General features: G+C 42.0%; 2 protein-coding genes across 2 annotated transcripts; one reads left to right on the top strand and one right to left on the bottom strand.

Annotated features, from left to right (window-relative positions):
- On the top strand, window positions 1-8,713 carry LOC307261051 (sodium- and chloride-dependent GABA transporter ine; the record flags this gene model as incomplete). The annotated part of the gene is made up of 13 exons (XM_080041488.1): window positions 1-127; window positions 1,229-1,363; window positions 1,475-1,679; window positions 3,093-3,225; window positions 3,333-3,467; window positions 5,100-5,203; window positions 5,315-5,439; window positions 6,166-6,278; window positions 6,399-6,539; window positions 6,614-6,713; window positions 7,229-7,329; window positions 8,332-8,472; window positions 8,561-8,713. The coding sequence occupies 13 exons, from the start codon at window positions 1-3 to the stop codon at window positions 8,711-8,713; spliced, it is 1,713 nt and encodes a 570-aa protein (XP_079897614.1).
- Window positions 8,714-9,425: 712 nt separating this feature from the next.
- dhrs11a (dehydrogenase/reductase 11a) lies at window positions 9,426-25,912 on the bottom strand. The gene is made up of 7 exons (XM_080040717.1): window positions 25,580-25,912; window positions 13,210-13,419; window positions 11,378-11,472; window positions 10,920-11,049; window positions 10,659-10,751; window positions 10,501-10,566; window positions 9,426-10,396 (listed from the first exon to the last, which is right to left on the bottom strand). Exons 1-7 carry the CDS (start codon window positions 25,709-25,711, stop codon window positions 10,355-10,357), a joined length of 768 nt encoding a protein of 255 aa, XP_079896843.1. The 5' UTR covers window positions 25,712-25,912; the 3' UTR covers window positions 9,426-10,354.
- Between the last annotated feature and the right edge of the window lie 227 nt (window positions 25,913-26,139).

Below are 26,139 nucleotides of genomic sequence, written 5' to 3' on the forward strand. Positions count from 1 at the left end.
ATGGAACAGCAGCTCAACAGACCAACATGGAGCAGGCAGATAGAGTTCACTCTGGCGGGCATCGGCTGCGCTGTGGGCCTGGGCAACGTTTGGAGGTTCCCTTATCTCTGCTACAGGAGCGGAGGAGGTGAGAAACACATTTCATCCTCATTAGAATTATAGAACATTGGTCCGCCGGTGTACACATACGCTGGTCCAAAGGTTAACAAACTGTGCTGCTGTAAGTGAGCCCTACTTCAAACACCTTGTTCTGCAATGATATCTGTGTGAATTATTTTTTTTCAATTCTGGAATTCCCTCAGTGTGCATTTGATGTAGGCTACAGTAGGGTTACAAGCTCATGCACTCTACGCTGGTATACAATAATAAATGTGTAACGTTTTATGGGCCGATACTGTAGCTCACGTGATGAGCTATGGCCCTGGATATAGGCTAAGGCAGTGCTTCTCAAATGGTGGGGCGCGCCCCCTGGGGGGCGCCGTGAGTTGTCAGGGGGGGCGCGGGCTGCCTTGATTTCCAACTGACCAAAAACTTTTTTTTTTTTTCTAAGTGCTAGCAAGTGTGATGTGTGCAGTTGTGTATGGTCATATCCGCGCGAAAGGCCGCAATTTGCAGTAAATAAATGTACACGTGTCTCCAAGTGTCTCTGTAGGCTATTTAAAAAGAAATCAAGCAAGTAGAGGCAGCATATATGATAGCGATAACCAATAATTTGAATTATTGTTTATCGCATCACAGAAGGCCTATTGGCCTATAATAATAAAAAAAACACTACCTTAACTATGTTTACAGTTTACATACATTTTTTTAAATGAAATGCAAACCTCAGTGAATCATTTGCTCTTGTTTCTCTGTCCTAAGATTCACACAGACTGAGCAGTCTTGTTTAAATGTTACAAATTGAGCTAATAAACTGCACTTTGAATTGTTTTGCTGCAGAAGGTATCTCAGCTAGTTTTTGTTATCTAATTTGATAATAAGGTGATTATATGCACAATGCTCGTGCCAGAAACTCATACAGTGGTTTTGTACAGATAAATAAATAAATATTAGCAGGTTCTCAATAGTAGGCCTATTTCAATTTAGGGGGGCTAAGGTTGGAAACGCAGGTGCAGGAGGAATTTTGCTTTTAAAGACTGGAAGATGCCATAAAACGATATAGCACAGCTGAAACCTTCTTGGAAGAAACAATGTGTTTGACAGTGGAATTGCCATGGACCCCTGACAGGTGCCTTTCTGGTGCCATACCTGTTCATGTTGGTGGTGTTGGGGATCCCTCTGCTCTACATGGAGCTGATTGTGGGTCAGTACACAAGGAGAGGGCCTGTCCATGCTCTGGCTATTCTCTGCCCGCTGTTAAAAGGTATGCTGGCATGAATGGAACATTTTACATTTTACACTCATTGAAAGACACCCCAAATTGAAACATACACAGTACACACATTAGTCTGACATTTTTTTTTCTGTTGTCAAGGAGTGGGCATGGCATCAGTGGCCATCTCTTTCATCATGTGCATCTACTACAATCTGGTCATCACCTGGGCCCTCTATTACCTGTTCAGCTCCTTCCAGACACCGCTACCATGGCAGAGCTGCAACAACACATGGAACACACCAAACTGCACCAGTCAGGCCACCAATAGCAGCTACACCTCCACAGCAAGCCAGGAGTTCTTCAAGTAGGTTTATTTTTTCCGTTGGGTGGGAGAAACCCACACTAGATAATGATTTGATTGGACACAGGATTACAAAATCCCTGTACTTTGACAAGAGGCTGGGCTGCTGCTTACACAACTCTGACTCGGCTAATTAGGTGTAGCCTATATCACAGGTTAGGAATCACTAATAATGTGATACTCAACTTTAGGTCCAAATGATATCAAACCTTGTCAGAGTCATTTGAGGGATATGAGGAAGTTAAAATGCAGGGTCAGTAATAAGAGTTTAGTAGGAATTTAAGGTAGGAGTTCTAATCTTTAACAGCCGTATTAGATCAAGTGTTTGTATGTAGAAAGAATTGGAGCCTTCTTCTGTGTGTAACAGACTCGGAGAGAAGTATACAGTTGAAACACAGGTTGGTCTTTTGGTTTTGATGTGGAGAGACTTTTTATAAAGAAGATTTCTATTTAAAAATAAAAAAACACACTCACTGTTCAGACAATCAAGTAAAACCTCACATATTCCAACTGGATTACACATTGACAGGAGTTTGTGCTTGCATGTAGCAATTGAATGTGGGTTAAGCCATTGTAAATTTCATGTGCCAAGCAAATGAGTGTTACAAATCAGTGAATTATTTGGTAGTGAATATCACAACTAGAGAATGATTGCTTAGGAAACTCTCATGTCATGTTAAAGGTGGATTCAGTGGTTCTGGAGAATGCTTGTTGTCAAAATCCCTTTTTTTTTTTAAGATAATTTTTTGGCATTTTCAAGCCCCATTAGATAGTACAGAGTTGAAATGGGGAGACAGAGAGAGAGGGGGGATGACCTGCAGTATAGGTCCACGGGTCGGACTCGAACCCGCGACCACTGCAACGAAGCCGGAGCCAATATGGTACGCGCTCTATCCACTACGCCACCGGAGCGCCCGTCAAAATCCCTTTTTGTCAAAATCAGCTAATATCTCCCCACAATCAGCTACCTGTCCGTACTAAAAGGCCCAAAATGGAACCCTGTGGGACACAACATTTAGATGTTTCCATGCCTGCCCATTGTCTATCAGTGCTTAAAGGGATAGTTCAGTATTTTTGAATTTGGGTTGTATGAGATACTTATGCATAGTTAGACTGTTACCTTATGGATATGCTCATGATCAGTGCAGTCGCTTTAAGAAGTGGCAGGGAGACGACGCTGTAGCAGAAGTCCGTCTTGTACCATTGCATGGTGGGCCCCTTTGTTAACATATATCCTTTGTTTACATACCTGTTTACAGAGCCGATGCTGTATATTAACACCATACTTTTTTTAAGCAGGTAGTGGATTGTGAGGAGATATTCATTGATTTTGACAAAAAGTGATTTTGACGACAAGCATGCTCCAGAATCACTGACTCCACCTTTAATTTCTTCTTCTTTGGAATTTCATTTCAGACTTAAGATGCTGGAGCAGACTAGCGGAGTGGAGGAAGCAGGAGAGATCCGGTGGGAGCTTTGCCTTATTCTCCTCCTGGGTTGGACCCTCATTTACTTTTGCATCTTCAAGGGGGTCAAATCAACAGGCAAGGTGAGCGGAACCATAGCAAAAAATAGTGAGACAGACAGATAGATAGATAGATAGATGGATGGACAGACAAGCTAGTAAGAACCTTTGTTTTCATCTGCATTGAACAGGTGGTGTACTTCACGGCACTGTTCCCGTACGTTGTACTGATCGCCCTGCTGATCAACAACGTACAGCTCCCTGGAGCATTAGACGGAATAAAGTTCTTCATCGTGCCGCAGTGGGACAAGCTGCTTTCACTGGAGGTAAGAAAAACAAAACAGAGAAGAGACGAGGAACTGAAAATGGCTTCTGGTTCTTTACGACACAGGAGAGCAGTTAGAGAAGGAAGATAAACTATTTTGTCTAGTATTCCTATATTGGCTTCAGGATTGATTTACAACATATATGTTTTTCAAAAGTATAGGCTACAGGGCCGACGGACTGCGGGGGAAAGTGCGACAGTCACGGGGGGGCCCAAGAAAAAGAAAAAAATATATATATATTTTTTTTTTAAGCTGAATGTGGGGCCCCGATCTTCGAAGGCCCTGAACAATGCCATTCCAAAAAAAGAAATAATTGACTGGCTCATGATAGGCCCCTGACCCTTGCAAGGAGATCAGGGGCCTGCGCATGACTAAGGCATGTGTGCGGGAGAGTAAGCAGGAGCAATCCGACATTGAATTGAGCTGGTGGCGAAAATAAACGCAGCAATGTTTCTATGGGGATATTTAGCTGTACAGATATAAGTGCTGGCAAAGCTAGAACAGTTTAAGACTCCACATCACTGTGGCAACACAACCTATCTATCAGCTCAGAAAGCGCAGAGAAAAGTCTGATAAATACATGAGAGTGATGGCCCCTGCAAGTTTCAGTAAGTTTAAAGAAGTGCCACACTGTTACTGTCTTTGAAATGCATTTAGACATTTTAAGGGGAAAACACATTGTATTTATTATTTCAACTATTGAGTTATTTGTAGAACAGCATGCTAGTGTAGGCCAACAAGATTTATTTTCTGAATTTTCAATGCTGCTTTATTTTTATGTTTTAAATTGGGAAAGACATGTTCCAAAACGACCAATAACCTTTGTATTTAAAAATAAATCAAGCAAGTAGGCTAATAATAACAACCATTAATGAATTATAGGCTATCGCATCACAGTAGGCCTATTGTCCACAATAATCACAGCCCCCCATCCATAAAGGAACTTTAAAAAGTTGAATTTGCACTTGTTGTGCATACACAAGTGTATGGTCTATTATTTGTATTTAGTGTGTCTGCATAGCATTGCACCAAAACAGTAGAAGTTTTCTTTAATTGTGTTTTGTACTGTCCGTAAAATTTTACCTGCACATAGCAAACAAAATTGCACAACTGTAAGGTCAGTGTCTGTTGTATTTTTGTATTCAAATAAACAGTTGTTTATTTCTATAGTGCGCATTGGCATCTTTGAGCAAAATACCCCCAACATTTTCGCCCTATGCGCCGCGCCTCCTGTGACCCTGGCCAGTGACCACCTTGACTAAGACATTTTCTGGGGGAAACACCGGTAAAAGTAATGATTTGGTCATTCCTCAAATAAATGTATTGTGGAGTTGTCTGGCTCAGAGAGCCATGTGTATTGTAAGACCGCCTTTCAGGGGGCCCATCAGGACTTTTTGTATAGGGGCCCAGAATTTGGTGCTATGCCCCTGGCTACAGAAATTAGGAAGGAAATCTCAATCATGTCAATGGTGCTTGTTTTTTTCCTTTAACTTTTTTCCTCAATAGCTTGATTAGAGTAGTATTTTTGTGTTATTTAAAAAAGTTCTGTTTATTTAATTTTTATTAGATTATTCATTATTCTTATTCATATTTATTCCTTGTTTTGGATGAATGTCCCCATCTGTGTTTCAGGTATGGGTGAACGCTGCAGCTCAGATCTTCAACTCCATTGGGATTGGTTTCGGTTCCCTGATGGCCATGTCCAGCTACAACTCCTTCAACAACAACGTTCTCAAGTAATAAGCAGAATCCTCATCCACTCAGTGTTTTTCCCCTGTGACAATACTAATCTCTGGGCGGGAAGGGGAAAAAAAATCATGTTAAAAAACCTCTTCTTCCCCACACAGGGACACCCTGACCATAGCCATCCTCAACTCCCTCACCAGTATCTTGGCAGGTTTTGTCATTTTCTCTGCCCTTGGATACATGTCTTACCTGCAGGGCATTTCTGTCAGCGATCTGGCGGTGGATGGTAAGAAAGCAAAAGCAACTCAAATCTCTAGCCCCAGGGGGATGGGCAATTTCACGCAGTGCAAATTGAATTAGCCCTGTAGGTGCAAAATGCATGCAACAGCTCACCACACACAGATCAACAGATACGAAACACAGTAGATAGGAATAGAAAGAAAAGCACTACTGATCACAAAACAATAGAAAGCTTGGAAATATGTGGAACTGGCAATAGATACATTTAAAAATAACTAGAAATGGGGGCGCCCTTAGCTCACTTGGTAGGGCGTCCCCCCCATGGGCCTCGGCCAGCAGCGGACCCGGGTTCGATTCCAGCCCGCGGTCGTTCTCTGCATGTCACTCCCCTCTCTGCCCCATTTCACCTCTGTCTCTCTGCACTATCAATAAAGCATAAAAATGCCAAAAAAAGATCTTAAAAAAAAAAAAATAGAAATAGAAATACTTAAAAAAAAAGAATGGGAAGGCTATGAGCTTTCAAATCGACCCATTCATTTCACAAACCAATCACATTTTGAGAGATATGTTTCCAACTTTTTCATCTTTTGCTGTCAAGTATCCGCTTATCGTTTGTGCTGATATTGTTGATAATCTCTTCAAATATGACTCTTTCCCTCACAATTTACATTATTTCATGTTGCAGCTTTTCCTTATTTAGTAATTATATTCGTGGTTTTCACTTTTTCAATGAGCAATACCAGTCTGACATTCTATCCCTCTGTGTATGCAGGTCCAGGTCTGGTTTTTATTGTTTACCCACAAGCCTTTTCCAACATGCCAGTGCCTCAGCTCTGGGCTGTGATGTTCTTCTTCATGCTGCTTTGCCTCGGACTGGACAGTGAGGTATTTAATTGGGGAGAACAGGAAAAAAACAATGTATAATTATTTGAACAAATCCCACAGAGCTACAGTATGACATCTTCTTTAATTTCATTTTGTTTTTCTCCTTTTTTTTTATGCCAGTTTGCAATGGTGGAAGTGCTGGTGACCAGTGTCATGGATCAATTCTATCCCAGTGTGATTAAAATTTTCAAGCGGAAGGAGCTGTTTATTCTGGCCATTTGCAGTGTAGCGTTCCTCCTGGGTATTCCCTGTGTCATGCAGGTAAAAGCTATACATTAACATGATGAGTTTCAACCAGTGAGTCTCACTGTACTAAAGAGTGTGTCTCCGTTCAGGTGGGAATCTACATTTTCCAACTGATGGACCATTACACTGCCATAGTGTCCATCATGTTTCTCGCATTCTTTGAGATTATAGCCATCTGCTGGAGTTATGGTGAGAAAAAACTCATTTCTTGTGGACAGTTAATGTAAAAGCACTACCAAAAGCAGACATCTTAAAGCTATAGTGCGTAACATTTTTGTATAAATGAATGTCCATTACATTCCAGCCATTGCCAAATTAGTTGACACAAAGTTGATTAAGCATATCAGCTTCATAGACTCTCTCTGTATTTCTCAGTATGGCAATGTTTGAGAACTTGTGTCACCCCCTGACACTGGCGCAGGAGCTCAAAAAGCGCCCACAAAGTGTTTCAGTTGTGAATTGTACCACAAATAAAACATAAGGACCTAAGAAAATTACTGAAGATCACCAAAGGCTTACGTCATGTAAATGTGCCAACAGTGTTGTTGTAATTTCACACAATTCCTCAGGGGGCGACACAAGTGACGTACTATAGCGTTAACATGTTTCAGGGCTATGTGTATACTGTATATCAGACTTTCATTCTCATTGCTAAGGGCAGTAAAGGTCTCTAAACTCTTACTGAAGTAGCTTTCCGTGTGCAGGAGTAACTCGACTTTCAGACAACCTTGAGGAGATGACTGGGAGAAGACCAAACATCTTCTTCAGGCTGTGTTGGCTCATCATTGGTCCAGTGCTGATCACTGTGAGTCGACATGATTCTGACTGATTATTGTACAAAAAGTTTCCCCGGGTTGAAACAATATACACTCAACAAAAATATAAACGCAACACTTTTGTTTTTGCTCCCATTTTTCACGAGATGGACTTAAAGATCTAAAATTCATTCCAGATACACAATTGTACCATTTCTCTCAAACATTGTTCACAAATCTGTCTAAATGTGTGATAGTGAGCACTTCTGCTTTGCTGAGATAATCCATCCCACCTCACAGGTGTGCCACATCAAGATGCTGATCTGGCATCATGATTAGTGCACAGGTGTGCCTTAGACTGTCCACAATAAAAGGCCACCCTGAAATGTGCAGTTTTGTCTCACAGCAAAATGCCACAGATGCCACAAGCATTGAGGGAGCGTGCAATTGGCATGCTGACAGCAGGAATGTCAACCAGATCTGTTGCTCGTGCATTGAATGTTCATTTCTCCACCATAAGCCGTCTCCAGCAACTTCGCACAGCCATTGAAGAGGAGTGGACCAACATTCCACAGGCCACAATTGACAATCTGATAAACTCTATGCGAAGAAGATGTGTTGCACTGCATGAGGCAAATGGTGGTCACACCAGATACTGACTGGTTCTGAGTCCCCAGACCCCCAATAAAGCAAAAAAATGCACATTTCAGGGTGGCCTTTTATTGTGGACAGTCTAAGGCACACCTGTGCACTAATCATGATGTCAGATCAGCATCTTGATGTGGCACACCTGTGAGGTGGGATGGATTATCTCAGCAAAGCAGAAGTGCTCACTATCACACATTTAGACAGATTTGTGAACAATGTTTGAGAGAAATGGTACAATTGTGTATCTGGAATGAATTTTAGATCTTTAAGTCCATCTCATGAAAAATGGGAGCAAAAACAAAAGTGTTGCGTTTATATTTTTGTTGAGTGTATATATATAAATATATATATATATATATATGTTCTCTTTGCGGCAGGTTATCCTGATTTTCTCCGTGATCCAGTTCAAACCAGCGCGCTATGGGGACTACGTCTTCCCTCCCTGGGCTCAGGGGGTCGGCTGGGTAATCGCCATGGCCTCTATCATCTGGATTCCTTTGGGTGCCATTCACACATTGTGGGTGCTGCCTGGCCCATTCATGCAGGTGACGTACATTTGGTCTTTTTCCTTATTGCATGTGTCTCCATGTCATGTCAAACTGTGTTAATATCATTGGTCCGTTTCCTCTACAGAAAATGAAGCTGTCCATCACACCGTATGCCCTGAAGGAAATCAAGTCAAAAATGCCTTATTATGAGAGGGGAGGAGATGGACTTCCAGACATTGCAGTCATCAGTTCCAACTTCTATCTACCTGAAAAACTCAAAACTCAGACAAACCTCTGATACCTCTGTGCTTTGCACAATGACAATGTTCACCATGCCACTGAGAGCGGCAGATTTTTATATCAGCTCAAGTGAATCACAAATCATTGTTTGCCTTAAGCTTCTAATCGTAAACACACTTCTGGTGAAGAAGTCAAACAGAAGTGTACTACCAGAAATAATTGCACGAGTGTGAAAATGTAATAGATCTGCCATGCAGATCTATTAAATTGGCCATTTTTGTGAGCCTATTTATTAAATTAGATTAGGTTTTGTTGAGCTTCTAACAGCTTTGTTCATTTTTTAAAACTTGATAGGATGTTTTGAAAAGACATCACTTTCAATCTGTTATTGTTGTGTGCATGTTATATGTGACAATACCTCTTTTACGTGTTGCTTTTACTTTGTTAAAGCTTTTGGCTTTTTGCTAGCCTGGAAATCCATACCCTGATATCTTGAACAGCAAATTTAATTTGCCAGCGCCTAGTGGCAGGTCTGGGAATGCCAGGCTAGTTTTTTGCATCATTTCTCTTTAAACCATAAACCACTGTGGACCAACTGATTGCTGCTGACTTGATTAAGTCGAATTCAAGTTCCAGTACGTAGGTCATATCACAGAAAGTGTCATGTCATGTAAGGTGTAATAAAAACCTTGTCACAAAGTCCACCACATGTTTTATTTCAGTCATATGAACATAACACAAACCATGCCTTGCTTCTGAGCAATCCTTTTTATTGATTCATTAAAGGAGAAATTTCCACTGAAAAGGTACACATCTATATGGGTATACATGTGCACAGAGTTAGTTTCTTCCCCTACGTAAGTCGCCAGTTTTTCCTTCTTATGACCTCATCATAAATGAATCCAAAGTGCAGAACAACTGGAATTACACAGGCAAAAAGGTGGATTGTAGAAACCACCATGTGCTTAGCGGAGAATGGCCTCTTTCTATTAGCTTTTTACCATTTCCTGATTCCTTATATGGGTTTAAGAACCTGCATTGTTCCTGACAAGAGTCAAAACAGAACATTGTTTGAGTTAAGGACACAGGATGGAGAGACTGCTAATGGGTTAGTTTCAGTGAGTAGGACATAGTGTTGTCTAGGGTTAGTGAGGATGAGACCACATCTAACTATGATCATGTTAAAATATTTATAAAACAATTCATAAAGAGAGAGAAAAAAAAAAAAAAGCTCATTCTTATAAACAGCAATTACTCTTTCCATTTTAATTTCAAAAAAAGATATGTCATATAACCTACAAAGAAAAAACATGTGCAATCAATGGCATACTCTTCCCTCTGAAGTGATGGTCGTGCAGATGACCACATAGCACAGCAGCTTTTGATGTGTTCCTACTGTAGTTTGGAGTCAGCTCAGCTCAGGTCTGGGCTCAACAATTCACAAAAAAATAAAAAAAATAACAGGTTTCTGCATTCAGTAGTATTTTCGTAGCGGTTGACAATAGTCCACGCCCCAACATTTCCTCGCGCAGCCTCCTTAAGGCTCCAGCTCTCTGCAGATCCAACACAGCTTTAGTTGATTTGTTTTGTTCCCACCCACCCCCCCCCCCCCCTTTTGCCCAGCAGAGGTCGCTAAGGAGTCACCATGGCTGCCGTCTGTCTGTCTGTCTGCTCCTCCCGCAGCTTCCCCGTCTCACTGCTAGCACACCTGCTCCACTGGCCGCATCTGCACATCTCCAATCTGATGACACACAATAGAAGGCAGATCAATACAGAAACCAAACACCAAACAACACTCACATATTTAATGGAATAAAAAGGTAGAGAGAGAAACAAAGAGATAACCTGGACATGAGGAGGGGCTCCGAGGACATATGTGACTGCACTGGCTACGTCTTCTGCTTTCAAACACTGTAAAGTGGGAGGGGGGATTCATTATAAATTCAACAGTATTTTTTGCTGTGAAATACATCGGTTGACTTCAGTTAAATGGGGTTTCTTACTTTAATACTCTCATACACTGCAGCTGCTTTCTCCGGATCACTGTTGTGGTGCCGGAACGCAAACTCAGTCTCCACTATTCCAGGTGATATACACTGCAGGGTGGGAAAAGGCATTGCAAAATGTACAATGTTTAAACACTGATTGATACAGTCAGGACATGCTTTGCCCAAACTCATTTGAACATAGGCATGCTGTATTTTGAATCAATTATGAGGTGTGAGCAAAGGCACTAGCAATTGCAATAGTGCCAACCAACTTACTGTGGCTCTGATGTGGGTGTTTGCTTCTCTGAGTTCTTGCCGTATCCCCTCGGTCAGAGCTGTCACAGCATATTTTGTGGCACAGTAGAAATGCTCATCAGCACTTGGCACCATTCGGTGCCCGCCCATACTGCAACAGGCAGAGAGATGCATGAGCTTAACCATTTTGTAGGTTTATTTGTATGGTTAAATATCATACAGTGTCTCAATTGGCAATAAACATATTCTATTCTATTCTTTTTAATAGATCTAAAAAATTTAACTACATAATTATAATAAATCCAATATTATTATAATGAAAAGGACATAAGTTTAGTATCAGGTCTTCACATTGTTCCAGGTCCAACAGGAACCTTAATGGTTGCAAGATTAAAATCACCTTTAACGAAGTGAGTTATTTTCAGATAAATTCATACATTTGTTCTCAGACTTGAAAGAATGTTATCTACCTAGCTTACCTGTTAATATTGATGATGTGGCCATCGTCCACATTCCTCTCCTTCATTGATTTGTACGCCTCACGGGTGCAAATAGACAAGGCTAAGACATTCACCTGCAGGTGAAAGAGGAGAGAGCCACTTAACCCATGTATTCAACCACTCACATTGTAGAGCAAATGTACACATTACTGACTTTTTAATGACTCATTTTTATTAACTAAAATATGGAGTCAGCAATTCTGGAGAATGCTTGTTGTCAAAACCCTCTTTTTTTCAAAATCAGTGAATATCTCCTAACAATCCGCTACCTGTCTGGACTGAGGGGGTAAAAAAATGCCAGTGTTAATACACAGCCTAGCCTCTGTAAACTGGCATGTTGCTAGTAAGGGTGGACCCCCTTTGTCTACATACCAGTTTACAGAGCCTAGGCTGTGATTAACACCAGATTGTTCTCCAGCTCACACACAGGTAGCGGATCATGAGGAGATATTCACTGATTCTGACAAAAAAATTATTTTGACAACAAGCATTCTCCAGAAGTCCAGAAGTTTATTGCTAAATCCAATTTGAGAAGGCCATATGATGACAATACATCTGTTCTGATGACTGATGGTCAATGGGTCACTGTGTCAAGACCATCAGAACCTGCTGTTCCTGTCCTGCCTGTGGCCTCTAAGCCGCTCCCATAGTGACATTGATAGACGGCAGGTTCAAGCTAACGCTGTAGCAAGATAGGCAGGGCAAGTGACCAAACAAGGTCAGCAGCGTGCAGATTAAACACAGGCTAAAAATACACTGCTGTACACATTCACATGGGCTGCCATGACAACAGATGGACCAGCGTTATGAATGCAGGACTGTGGGGAGACGGTTAACTTTAGAGCAAATGGGGGGGGGGGGGTCTTCAGTGGTCAAGAGCTCCATGAATGAAAAAAGTCCTAACAGGAGAAATAGTGCCGTCTTTCATTAGCGGGCCTCTGCTGTGTCTGCCAGGCCTTCTCCTCAGAACCAATGAAGCAGCCTCTGTGAGGGGAGGGGACGAGTACGTGCATTACGTGTGTGTGTGTGTGTGTGTGTGTGTGTGTGTGTGTGTGTGTGTGTGTGTGTGTGTGTGTGTGTGTAGACCAGTGTTGGGGAGTAGTGAACTACATGTAATGACACTAGTAGTTTAACTACATTTTGAAGTATCTTGTTGGTAGTTCAACTACATTCATATTCGCATAGTTATTCAAGTAGTTCAATTACTTTTTTCCTTTATTTGTGTGAGTAGTTAGCTACTGAAACTACAAACCTATTTGGTCGATTAAAGGAAAGGAATTACATTTTATTTTAACTTGACCATTTCTTATCCAATGTAACCGGTCTCCCATTGATGAGGCCCAGATAATAGAAAAGTCCAGATGGCTTTTTTTTTGCTGGCCTGGGACATTTTTATAAAGTACTTTGAACAATTTCTCCTAGAATTGTATAAGTAAACCAACATAGATTTCTCCCTGGGGTATCTTTGCTGTAGTTCAAATTCTTCCAGTGTGAAGTCATTGGTAGTTGGCATAGTAACACTTTCAAAGTAACTTCCCCAACACTGGTGCAGACCCATGGATCCACATATCGCTGCTTTAACTCTAATTCCATGGACAACACAAGCTCTACAAACACAAGACCTCCATTCACACCCAGCGGCCATTTCAGCTCCTATCCCCTCTGCTTTTCATTGAGAAGAGGGACCATGACCATCAATACAACATCAACATCAATGGGATCATTCTAACCATAACTGTTCTAAGTAAACACTCTCCAGCTCTTGTCAGCCCAGGCTTTAATATATGTGTGTGTGCATAAGATCCACCCACGTCGATCATGTTCCTCCAGCCCTCTGTCTTTCCGCTGAGCAGGGGCTCGTTGTGGGCCAGTCCAGCGTTGTTGATGCACACGTCCACGCCCTTGTGCAGCGTCTTGATCGCCGAAAACATGGACAGGATCTCCTCCTCGTTGGACAGGTCACACTTGTAAGGGATCAGCGTGCCACTGTAGCCTGCACTCTGACATTCGGCTGCCAGCTTCTGAAAAAGCACAATTTGACACAACCGCACAGAATTAGTTAGGATGGGAGAGAATAATGAACAACACTTTTAATTTAAAAAAAAAAAATGTAAGCCCAGAAATTGCCCATATACTTGTCCATAAATGGATTTCCAGGACTGAGACGCTGTTGGGTAAGAGCTAGAAATGATTAACCCACGGCAACGTAATTAAGATAGCGTCCACGGTAAACACACCCTACCCACTCACACACTGGGAAAGCAGCGAGGATGTGCATCCATAAAACCAACACAACCTAAATCAGTGGGACAGATGACCTGGCAGCACCAGTGTGGCTTTAACCACTCCAGTCTCAGTATGGATTCATCCCGATATTAAAATTAAAAAGCATATTAAGCGGAATTTTACATTCTACTAAACAATCTAAATAATGACATCATGAATAACGCATGAAAAGATGAAGCACAGGGCTGTGATTGGATGCTGGACTGAGCAGCCTACAGCCCAACCAGGTCATCTGGCTATGTCCACCACTGTGTGAGCTTTGATACAAACTGACAAGAGATCCCCCTGCCAGGCACAGCTGTACCAGTCACCTGATGTCTGCCTCTGGGTGCCAGTCAGTGTGTGTGTGTGTGTGTGTGTGCGTGCGTGCGTGTGTGTGTGTGTGTGTGTGTGTGTGTTGGGCGGGCCTAGTGGTAGACAGAGATGATGTACTGCACTGTGCGTCACTCGGCTTGCCCAGCGTTAGCGTCTGTGTCGCAAAAAGGATTGAATGTTTAGGAAGTGGAACATGTAGAAAGCCCTAACAGGGAAAATTGACTCAGTCTCTACAGTGCCCTGCAGTAATAATGAGTACATTTGGTGTCGGCATATTATGGTGGGTTGAAAAAATGAACACGAGGTGTTGCATTCGTATATTTCCAGGGCAGCAACAATTGAGTCCCCCCCCCCATCCCCAGGGGTTTAAACCAGAACCTTTTTATTTATTTATTTTACTTTTGGAAATACAGCAGTACCATTTGGAGGGCAAGCACTACTGGTTAGGAATCACTGATCTAAACAATCCACACTAAATCACACTATTGTCCTCAGTCGGACATAGGGTAACAATAAGGGCTTTTTTCTTCTTCAGAATTATGATCACTCAGTAGTTCTCAAGTCACCATGCAAAAATAAACCCATAAAGAGATCTGGTTGGTACAGACATAAACTTTTGCACATGTAACCAGTATCAGAGACAACTTTATTGTCAAGTAGGTTTTAACATTCAAGGTAAATATGGCCTTTGAGGTGTGGCATAACGTTCAAAATAAATGAAAATGTAAGAGAAAGAAGGTACTAGGAGTGAGTAGCCCTTTGGTACATGGATGATGAGTAATACAACTTACCTAACTTACTTACTTTCCACAGCGCGGAGAATATTTTAAAAGATAGTTAAGTACATAGTATAACTCACAATGAGCAATCTTTATTGATGCTTCTAAATCCCTAGAAGAGGAGAGGCAGCATGATCTGATGCTTCACAGGTGCCTCAAATGTCATGACAGCTTACAGCCAATATAGAAATGAAGGAAGCAGCAGCAGAAAGCTGGGGATCATGGTTTGTAGTGGTGTGTGTGGATCAATGTGACTGTGTTGTGAAATTTGTAGTTAAATGACTGACAACTGGTCATAAATCCTTGAGGCGCTCCTTAAGGAAACTAAGTATGCGTGTGAAACCTGCTTTTTTTGTAAATCAGGATGAAATTGGATTGACGGATTCTACTAACTAGACGTGTAATAGTGTGAATGCGGCCTATTTCACGCTGGGGAGTGTGCACATTTTCCTCTAAGCTGTTTAACTGAGATTAATCCAGAGAGATGGCATTCCCCCTTATAGAGCTGTCAAAACGCTAAAAACACTGGAAACGTGTGTCATCTCTAAAACTACAACCAACCAACACTTTTGCTGCGCTGTAGACAGGTGAACCGCTCCTGTGAATTTGTGATGATAACTGCTCTGTTGAGACGACTTTAAAGTTAAGTATCGGAACTGCCTTTCTATAAAAGATCTGCACTTCACAGTGGCCTGAACCCATGTGGGGACAGGCTCTTAAGGCAGGAAGGAGTGGGCAGAGAAGAGGGTCTTCTTTATTCAGTAAGGAGGTTAACGTAAAGGGGAAGCCAGGCCATTCTTTTGTTAGAGGGGAGACTTGGATGTGTTGCTGAGTGTTAAGTGGGAGCAGCAAAGAAAACAGGCTGTGATCATTGTCCAACAACAGGAAGTCCCAGGCTGTGAATCTCTATTTGTGTCTATCTTGAGGAGGGGAGGGGGGGGGGGGGTTGGCATCAGGGTTGGTACTGCCATGGCCAGTACCAACCAACCCTCATACTAGCCACGCCCACAGCAATGGCACTACGCCACACTGTCCCAGGGCCTGAAAGATGCAGCAGCAGCATAGTTGGCAAATGCACTCCACACACAATTCATTCATCCCAATCCAAAAGTGAAACTTGATATCTGCAGGTTAAGTATGTTTGGCGTCACACCTTAAAAGACGGGCCTTCAAAATTTCTAACATATCTCATGACTGACTGGTGCAGCACAGTGCCGTGAAATGAGCCCTGGGGGAACACAGAGTTAAAGTGAAGCTAAAATAGTTTGGGGCTAAGCTGTACTGGAGGTGCACAGGGCACACCCATGTCCACACCCATGTCAATCAAAGTGGCATTCGAATACACAAAAACCTTGACATACTTTGGATTACATTATGTAGTTATTTGTCTCAATGCAGCATTCACCTTTTTAACTACGTGTTCTACCAATTGTATTGATCTATTTTGTTTGTTTTTCATGAGAGGATATTTTACAAAATTCTAAATGTTTTAAATGTGCAATCCTATTTTCATATCACTTACACAAAAGGTACTACTTTAATATATTTCTGTTTTTGGAAGGTTATGGAAAATTGTGCATGCACACAAAGAGCTCCGTTTACCCAAATATAAAACATTGTTTGCTATAACCTAGACAGTCTTGATAAGAACAACACTGAAAGATAAAAATCCTTACAATTCAAGACAAATCATGTTACAACAGGTCATAGCCTTTACACGTACCAGTAATGGGTGTACAGACACCCACGCAGCACTCTCCGACGTGTGTGTGGTGTGCATGCCTACATAGTTACAATCATAACCCTGTAACTCCTGCAGGGCGCTGTTACATAAGGTCTACAATGCAACGAATGTCATTGTCCCACACCATGTACATCACTCATTCACCCACTCATGTGGAACTACTATGAATGAATGTTCCAGCAAAACAACTCACTGGAGAAGGGGAAGGAGATACAAATAATAGAATCAAAAGCACGAGGCAGACAGGCTATAAGTGGTGAGAAAGATCAATAGAGCAGCAGCCATGAGCAGAGAGATCGGGGAAATTACATTTGTCTCAGGTCTCCCAGACAAAATAGGGAACGTGTGAAAGGCTAGGCCATCGTTCCTCCTCTCATTCCCTGAGAAAAAAATTAAATTAAAAATTAAAATAAAAAAATATATAGCTATATATATATATAAATAAATGTCTCATCTAATGCTGCCATAATTCAGCCAGTGACTCCTCCCCTCCTAATACTTTCTGTCCGGTCCCTTAAATACCTGTGAAACGCAAGATAATTTTGCCTGTCATAATGCATTTTCATCCTCATTAAGGAGAATGTTGTCCAGTGATCACAAAATAGTGCAGAAAGAGGGAGGTAGAGAGAGGGGAGGGTGGGTTGGCAGCCAGAACGCGAAACAGAAAAGGAGAGCGAGAAAACCAAACCTAAGCATACTGCATTAAAGCTGATCAAAGTGCAGTATGTTTTGAGATCGCAGGAGAACGGCACAGGACGGAGGGTGCAAGCACAGCTTCAAGGGAGAGAATCCATCCAATAGATGAATCCACATACCACTTATTTAGTGCTAGTATATTGAAAGAGTCATCACTGAATTGGAAGCAACACTCCCCACTAAAGCCGTGAACCAGGACCATAACACTGGCTGCATTCCAATACCCATACTTTCCTGCTATTTAGTATGGTAGAAAAAGATTTAGGATGCTCCAATGCCCCACCTGGACTACCCTACTACATCCAGTCGTGATTTTTAGTGTGGAAATCAGCATGCTTTTTGGGAGATTCTGACCCCCAATCCACTCCGCACTTGAAGTTACGTCACGTCGACAGAGCTTACAAGTTAAAACAACCAGCTATGCGAGGGATATATAAGCAAGAGGCGAGTTCAAGGCGCAATGTTATGATAAAATAAAGGAAAAGTATGTCCCGAATGTATGCCTTCTGCATGGAAACAAACAACATACTTTTTATGGACAGCTTAAGTATGTAGAAAGGGATTGCTATTTGGAATGCAGGGCCTCTTTGGAAATACCAGGAATTTTCACAAGAAGCTACTACTATATGTTATAGATTTCACTTCTGAGAACAAACTAACAGGAAGCTTTCTGAGGAACACATTTAGTAGGAACACTTATATTCTGCTAAACTCTATCATTCATTATCCAGCTGAACTACTATTGTTGGACATAAAAATAGATGCTTTCAAGTTTAGCCTGAGCAAAATCGCAACCCAGTGCGGGGGCAGGCTGTATAATAGGATTGCAGTGGCGTAGATGGGGATGGCAGTGCGATTATCTCCTCTTCACACAGAGACGCTGCCGTCCAAAAGGTCTAAAGGTTGAACAGGGTGGTTTTACAGCACATCCTTCAGGATAGTCTCATCAACACCAAGAGATAAGAACATAATAGTCTCTTTCTTTGTTAGTATCTACACTCATTGACAGACCAAGGCTTTGCCGTGGCCATCAATATCTTAACCCTTTGAGCACCTAGTGTGAATAACTTCAAATCTTAACACAGTGCCTGCCAATGGTTCAATGTGGGTGTCAGTAGAAGAGCATGACAACTGATGTTTGGTATGAGTACCTGCCGTAAAATAGAAAAGGCTTTTATAACCCCGATAGGCAACCAGGTGTTGTGTAACAGACCGGTGCAACCAGTGTGGTGGCATATTTATTAGCTCGAACAAAGAGTAAAAAAGATTAAGAAGCAAGTCTTAATTCTAAATAAGACAGACAATAGTGTGAGGAACCGGATGGCATTTCTGTCAGCCATGCTCCAACACTAATCACTACAGATAGCAGCAGCCTTTACTCGTACATGCACATGGGCATGATGAAACTGGCTCTCCAGTTCTTTTTGTTTGTGGTTGAAACTAGCTGAGGGGTGAAGCTTCCTTCAGGGCGAACCAGCATGCAACACGTGCCTCCTCCATCTCATGTGATGGGCTGCTCCTGCACCTGATGCTGGCCATTGGTGTGACTCAGCCCTCACCACAGGCCCGAGGGCGGCCCTGATGTGAGCTGTGAGCCACATCATTATGCATGCTGAGTTTATGATTACTGAATGCAGAGCAAGCGATGAAAACAGGCAAAGGAGAGTCGCATGAAAACACTGTTGTTGATCGAACGCGTCCAAAGTGGAAAACTTTCAAATTGTGTCTATTCATAAAAGAGCTTAAAGTAGCCATAAAATGTTTCCAAAACCTTACAAACAAACACCCAGCAACCAAAATCCAATTTGGCCACTTTGGAAGCCAAAACTATCTAATTTGGCCTCTGTTCTCGTCAACAACCGCCCCTCTCTCACATATTTAGAAATACTGAACCGGGTGAACTCCAGTTGCCTTTGTGTTGTGGATTCATGCAATCCTTTCACCACAAAGTGCTCTCTTTCTCACTCTGCTCTCTCTCAGCTACAAATGTTAATTCAATATTACAAGTGCTGGCCTGCTGCTGCAGTTGCACTTAAGAGTTTAAATGTCTTCACCCTCCGTCTCACATCAGACCTCCTCGTACAAAAAAACCATACACACTATCTCGCAGAACACTCGACAGGACCGGACAGGACTCGCCCCACCTATGGTAGCAGGAGGCCCGCCGAGGGAAATGTCAGTGCCAGGAAACCTCACACCTTCAGAGATGATAAGCAGAGAGAGGACAGCACGGTGGTGGTGCAGGAGAGTGTGGCTCAAAGGGGTCACTGAGCTGTCCAGACCAATCAGAACGTTGACTGTATTTGAGACCCCAGTGATCCTGTTAAAAAAGCCATTTAAAAAAAAAACAGTCCAACCATATATTATAGATAGTGTTGAGAAGACATTTAAAAAAAATAGTTGTGTTTGTAACCGCATTAAAATAGTAGCAGTAATACTGTGGCTGTATTACAGTAGTACTAACACAGGTCTGAGAAAACCTCTTTGCCAGTAAGCTACGGACAATCAGCAGATTTTAGTTGAGAGGAGGCGTAATAGAATGTGTTAATGTGGATCTTAATATCTGATTCTACCTGCTCTTGAGGGCTCATCAATCCATCAATCTCTTCAAAAGGAAGATTAATAACAATATTTGCTTCCAAAAAAATGTTAAGGTTAAGGGATTAAGGGATTCCAGGTGCTTTAGAGCCATTTTAAGAGTTTTGAATATTGTGAATTCAAATTATTTTGGCCAGGATAATTGTGGCATGACATTTTGGTATCATCCCATGCCTATTCTAAGCTGTAGAGACATCCTGAAATGGTTCTGAGGTTAGCAGTGTTTGTATACTTGCAGACCGTTGCAGAGATGAAACCGACTGATTTCTTATCGGAATGGCTTTCCCTTATTTCATAAATCTGTGTCTACACACCCATATGTCATTGGTATCCTGCAAACAAATCAGGACTGCTGCTTTGGGAAAATTCATATACGAGGGGGTGCCGTAATTAGTTGTCTCTGTGAGTATGTTGCGCTTGGTTCTCTTGGGGGCGGAATCCATGGAAACATGATGCATTATTAGTAAGGCAAAGGTCTTTGTCAGCTCACAGCTCAAGCGGAAAACGTGCAGTCAGTGGAAAAAAAAATAAGCTTTCTGCACAGGTAAGACAAAAACTCGGGAGCAGAGGGAAGCCGAAGGTAACTCGATGAGCTCAGCAGATAATCGGCAATGGAGATAAAACTGCGACTCTTCAGGTGAAGACGGCACTGCTTCGCTATCTTCACACAGCCGATGACACGGCAAAAAAAGCTTAGCCCAATGCTCAAACAGCATGACTGGACTATTCATAGATACTGTAGCTTACACGTATGTAGGCTAAAGTGTTGCAATGCTAGAATGGGTTTGGTAAGTGTTGAGAAACCACCATCTAAAAATCATACTTTTTGCACATCACACATTTCACTACAAAACCATGAGAAGAATCAGAACATGGACTGAAAGAGATGGAAACGGTATGTGAGGCCAAGGGTGTGAGACAATAAGGGTAAAGCTGTCTGACCTGACCCATTTCAATTTCTTTCTGGTTTGAAATCCATTCACTGTGAAATAACAGTGCAGGCACTACCTAAATGAGGTGGGGAGACGGCTCCAGATTTGCAGACGGAGAGACTTTCATTCTGTCACCTCAGCTTTGGAAGCATGACTGAGCACCTTTTGCCTCCTCCAGAATGGGCACCAAATCCAGGCCGGTCAGCCAGGGTCATAAATTAACCTGCTGGCTCGAATGCTAAGGACTTAACGGTTTTAATTTAGAATTCACTTGCTCATATAAAAGATGCTTAGAGTGGTTGAAAAGGTGTAGACTCAGGCCACTGCTTTGTTAAGAGCTGCATGAACAGGCAGCCAATTTAGGAGCCAGTTTGATACAGGCCCAATGGAAAAACAAAACGAAAAAGAGAAAGAAATAGAAAAGAAAGAAAAGGCTTGGCAGCTTTGACAAAGATCAGCAAATGGATAGAGCCAATGTATTTATATGCCATGTTTGTATCTTTCAGAGCCATCAGCGCAGACTGTCCTAGACTGTTTTTTTTTTTTGTAAATCTTTTATGCAAAATCTGTCCCCAAACTCTTGCTCTTTGTGCCAACCAAAGATTTAGCACCAACAAAACCCTTCTATATTAAGTTAACTAAATATATCTGGTCTAAAATTGCAGCAGCCAAAAAGCTTTGAATTTTGACAGATGCTTCTTTGGTGGGTAGCCTCAAAACACCCAGGATATGTCTGTTTCACTTTATCATTTTTAAATGAGTCACAATACTAAAGTGATGTTTTCGTATCTACAAGCAGATGTTCTTCATTTAGCCTTGATTACTAATGTAACTACATGGAGCAAGGATAGAAAAGCAGCACATCTGCCCGCTAACAAGCACATTTGAAATAATATCATTCAGAAACATGCCATATGGATGTGATTATACAGTACAATGTTATTGACCAGTGAATGGGCTTTGGTCAATGTGGATGTATTGTGTTGTTGGATGATGGTGGGATGAAACGCCAGAAGGCTTGGTTTGTTGTTTCTGAATTTGTCCATATATTTCATGTGGGATGGGTCATGTAAATGACAAAAAAAGGAACTATTTATTCATTCATTGATATATGTGCTGTGAATTATTTCAAAACCAGCCCAACAAATTTTTTTCCAATGTTTCTTGTCGGCCTGCATACAGTACAGCCCAACCCATTCTTTCCATTAATAGTTACATGTAGGCGACCAGTGACCTTGATTGATTATGTGACAAACCCCAGAGCTACAGCAGCACTGACCCTAATCTGCTCTACACCAGCCTTGACCTGCAAATAATAGAAAAAATAAAGAAATGCAACTTCTGGTTATTTTATATACAGGGGTATAAGAAAGCACTTAATGACGCTCATACGCATCCAGTTTATGGTAGCTCCAGATTACAATTCAACAAGTTTGATTCATGAAATTTCATTTTTGCTATGGAATAATGGACGCTACTAACTGCCAAATATGGTGAAAGACAACAAATCTAATATCTGCGTTTTAAATGAGGGGTGACATAGTTGTGGTGATTTAGCAAGTGGAGATCATACTCCCATAACCGTGTATTTACTACTGCATCACATTGTGCTAGGCAGGCAGACACAACCCAACATAGGGGCTATGTGGGCATGAGCGCTCTAGTGTTTTAAGAGAAACAGTTTTATTCTGGGATGACTAGGTGTTCTCAGCTTTCTCAGAATCTGATGTGAGCTGAGACTTCAAATCCATCGAATATGGCAGCAATCTCACAAATATGCGTACAGTTTTATGCAATTCCCTAAGAGAATCCTTCCTTTGTTTTATGGCGAACTCACCGCTGAAATCGGACTCTGCAGTGCTCGATTATAATAGGATTGTGCATACATATGGCTCTCAATGGCACACTTTTGGACCGCGTTGTCCTGCGGCCCAGAGGCCACTTTTCAAACCTTTTAGAACCTCAGAAAACACACTGTGTGCACTGAGAAGAGAGGAGATTCATTTTTCTTCTTCCAGCAAAATAAAAGCTTCTTCCATTGGCCGTACACAGGGCAGCTTCACAAGAGTTAATGAGAAGCTGTGTGGCTGCAACTTGGACGTGGCCCCGCTCTGTCGTCCCCATTCCTGCACAGAGCCCATGGTGACCACACGTCTCCTTTCAGCTCGCCGATCCCCCCAAACTGCCTGGCTCTAGTCTCACAGACAACAAAGCAATAGCACAGCCACAACTCTCCACTATGCTTTCCCCCCACATTGTGACATAGAAACCATTAACATCTGAAACATCTTTCACACTTTTTATCCGGTCTACCGCGCGTGAGAATGTTGCCGTCGGAAAATACTGAAGAATAAGAGCTTTTAGTTTCCACAAGTGAAGAAATAAAAACTAGGGAAGTAAAGAACAATTGCTTAGTGATGGACACTTGCGTCCCCCCCCCCCCTCACTTACAGCATTGCCAGGTTTGGCACAACTAGACAAGACCCCGGTTTACAATAGCAGAAAGAGTACAATACTGGCTTTGTCCCCCAACTCACACAGACCACGCTAAAGTCTTGTACAAGTGATGAAATCTTTAATAGAATGAGAGGGATGGAAACCTGTCCCTTACAACCTGATATTGATCTGTAGTTTGGCCAAATATTTACTTTGTTGAATCTGAGCATTGGTTGAACGTGTTGCGACCTACAATCAAAAATAGTAGAGGGCTGGCTCTGCTGTGGTCAGCTCTTTAACGATGACTGACACATTTGTTTAATAAAATCACTGTAAAGATTTGAAATGAAGTGACCTTGTTTCGGTTTTGAACAAGTTGCAGACAGGGGCTGAATCAAGCTGCGGCGGCCGTTAACGATTGACAGCGGGGGCCATGTGACCAGAGTATGAATGGAGAGAGGCCATCTATTGCGCAATTCACACACACACACACACACACACACACACACACACACACACACACTCACTGAATGCATGTAGCTGCATGGGGGTGTGTGTAGTTAGGGTTGGGAGCGTGTGTGTACAAAAAACAAGACCTTACTGAATTATTGATGACTTTATTTTGTTAAAAGTTAAATAAACCGACATTTGAAACTACTTAAAATGTTCGTCAAACTGATGTTCTCGCCAATCTTTACCCACTTAAAATGGTCAAATGTAGCCGCTTCATCTCTTCAGCCAACAGCTCTACCAACATTGTGAAAGAGTTACAAATCACATTAGAATAGTGCTGGCCTATCTACACTATTGGGCGACTAAAAGCTTGAAAAAAGCAATCATAAATATGACAGCTACCATAAAAGGTTACATAGATATAGAGATAGATATATTAGACAGTACAACAACTAAATATTCAAATACGACAGTGTTGTTAACGCATGCTAATCTACAGAATTAACACATTACCGTGGCTGTCTAAAAGGCGGCTAACTGTTGTTGCAGTAGGCCTTCTGCAGTCCAGTTCTGTAAGATAGGACAACTGTGGGGTGAGGAGAGTAGGGAGGCTTAATTATTGGCTGACAAGATAAGAGAGGCGCAGTGCCTTATGGCTTGCAGGAGTGAGCGGGGAGGCGCCAGAATGTGAGTCACACAAGTTGCAACCACTCCATTTAAGTCTAAAATGTTTGCCTCAAATATTATTATTATTTTTTTTTTTTATTAACAGCCATAAACTCACTAGTTTAAGTGAGCATAGATAATTGACATGCAGTTCAAACATAAATCGCCAGCGCCACTAATTACTTCCATAGTCAGGACGAGACCATGACCTTAAACTATGATTCACTCTGGACTTGTCTTTTTACTCTCATAGTGGGTGTGATTTAAAACTCTGTTACTGCTAATTATGAGTCACTGACCTCTATAAAATATGAAATGTATAAAGGGTTATGTTTGTTCTAAACCACATCGTAAATTGATAATGTTGTACAAAGTGTAAGTGGGAGAGTCCATCATTACACCGGTTTGTAATAGCCAACATTAACATGGTTTGGGGTTGTTGTGAATTGACTCTGAATATATTTCAATGCTCATATGGAGGTAGAAAGTTGAGTTCCTTACATTTTTTTTTTAAATTTACACTCTGGATCGTCCAAAGCAATGGTCAGTTGTTAGCAGGTTGCTTAAGTGTCATATGGCAAAACAACATACTAAATCCTGGTCTGCTGCTGCTTCTGACCCTGACCTCTGACCTCAAAGGTCAAGGTGGGCCAAAAATAAAGTGGATTTTCCAGAAAGCATTATTAATAGATATTCCCACAGATAAGATGTGTGTTGGGATATGCAGAGTGCTGATGGCTTAGAGAGCATCACATTTGCCTCATTTGGAGGGTAGGGCAGTGTACCATCACACACTTTCTCAGAGTAGAGTAGAAGACCAGGGTACAATAACATCACTGTAATATTTTTATGGGAAATTAACAATAGCTGGTCTGGATTTAGCTGTGGTTTACACACCTTATGAAAACACTGTTGCTATGCTAAATAACTGTCTTGGATGCACTTTAAGTAAAACATGATACATTTAGTAATATTATAAGATTTAATGAGGCACACTTTCTTAATTGGATGTGGTTACCTAACGTTACCACATGCCTCGACTTGTTCATTTCAACAAACAACGCGTTACCTACATGTTACACACAGTACTGTCCATGTATGTAGCCATTACCGCCGAGGCTAAAGGTTTCTGACTGAAGTTGTAAGGCTAACGTTAGCTAGCAGCAGTTAACGTTAGTTAGCTTAGTTTGTTGCGTATACAGAGCTAGCTTCTCACACAAGCCGGGCGACTTAGTTATATCACAGCTGTTAACAATATTAGATTCAAAGTGCTCACCTCTATTTTGTCGACGGTCCTGGCACAGCCGACGACCCTCATGCCTTGCTGGACCAGTGCCCGGGCTACAGCCGCTCCAATGCCTACCGAGGCTCCGGTCACCAGGGCCACTCTGCCTTTCCACCGCTCCATCTCACCCGCACTGTCTGCACCGGTACTGGACACGAATCAAAGGTGCTGTACCCTACCTCTGTCCGCTCAGTTGGGGCTGTCACTGTCGAGACTGACGGTGTATACTTAGGATATATTCAAAGCAAGGGATGCAGCAGCCTCAGACAGGTTCTCAATCTGTGCACAGCATCCAGGACAGCGGCGGGGGCAGTGTGCCTGAGCTCGGATCCATGCGCTCCTCTGGATGAAATATGAAGAGTCGTGCGTGCCGTGGCGTGTGTAAAATGTTTGTTTCACATCGCCTCCCACATTCTTTTTTTTTTAGCCCTGGGGCCCGAAGTCGCTTATTCCGTGGTTATCTACCGCCGCCTACTGGACAATGTTTAATGTTGCTTGAAAAAGACAGCAGGGATTTTATGCTGTCATGTTATTTATTTCAGATATTCCAC

This window comes from Ammodytes marinus (assembly GCF_949987685.1).
Source record: "Ammodytes marinus genome assembly, chromosome: 14".
NCBI classification, from domain to species: domain Eukaryota; kingdom Metazoa; phylum Chordata; class Actinopteri; order Uranoscopiformes; family Ammodytidae; genus Ammodytes; species Ammodytes marinus.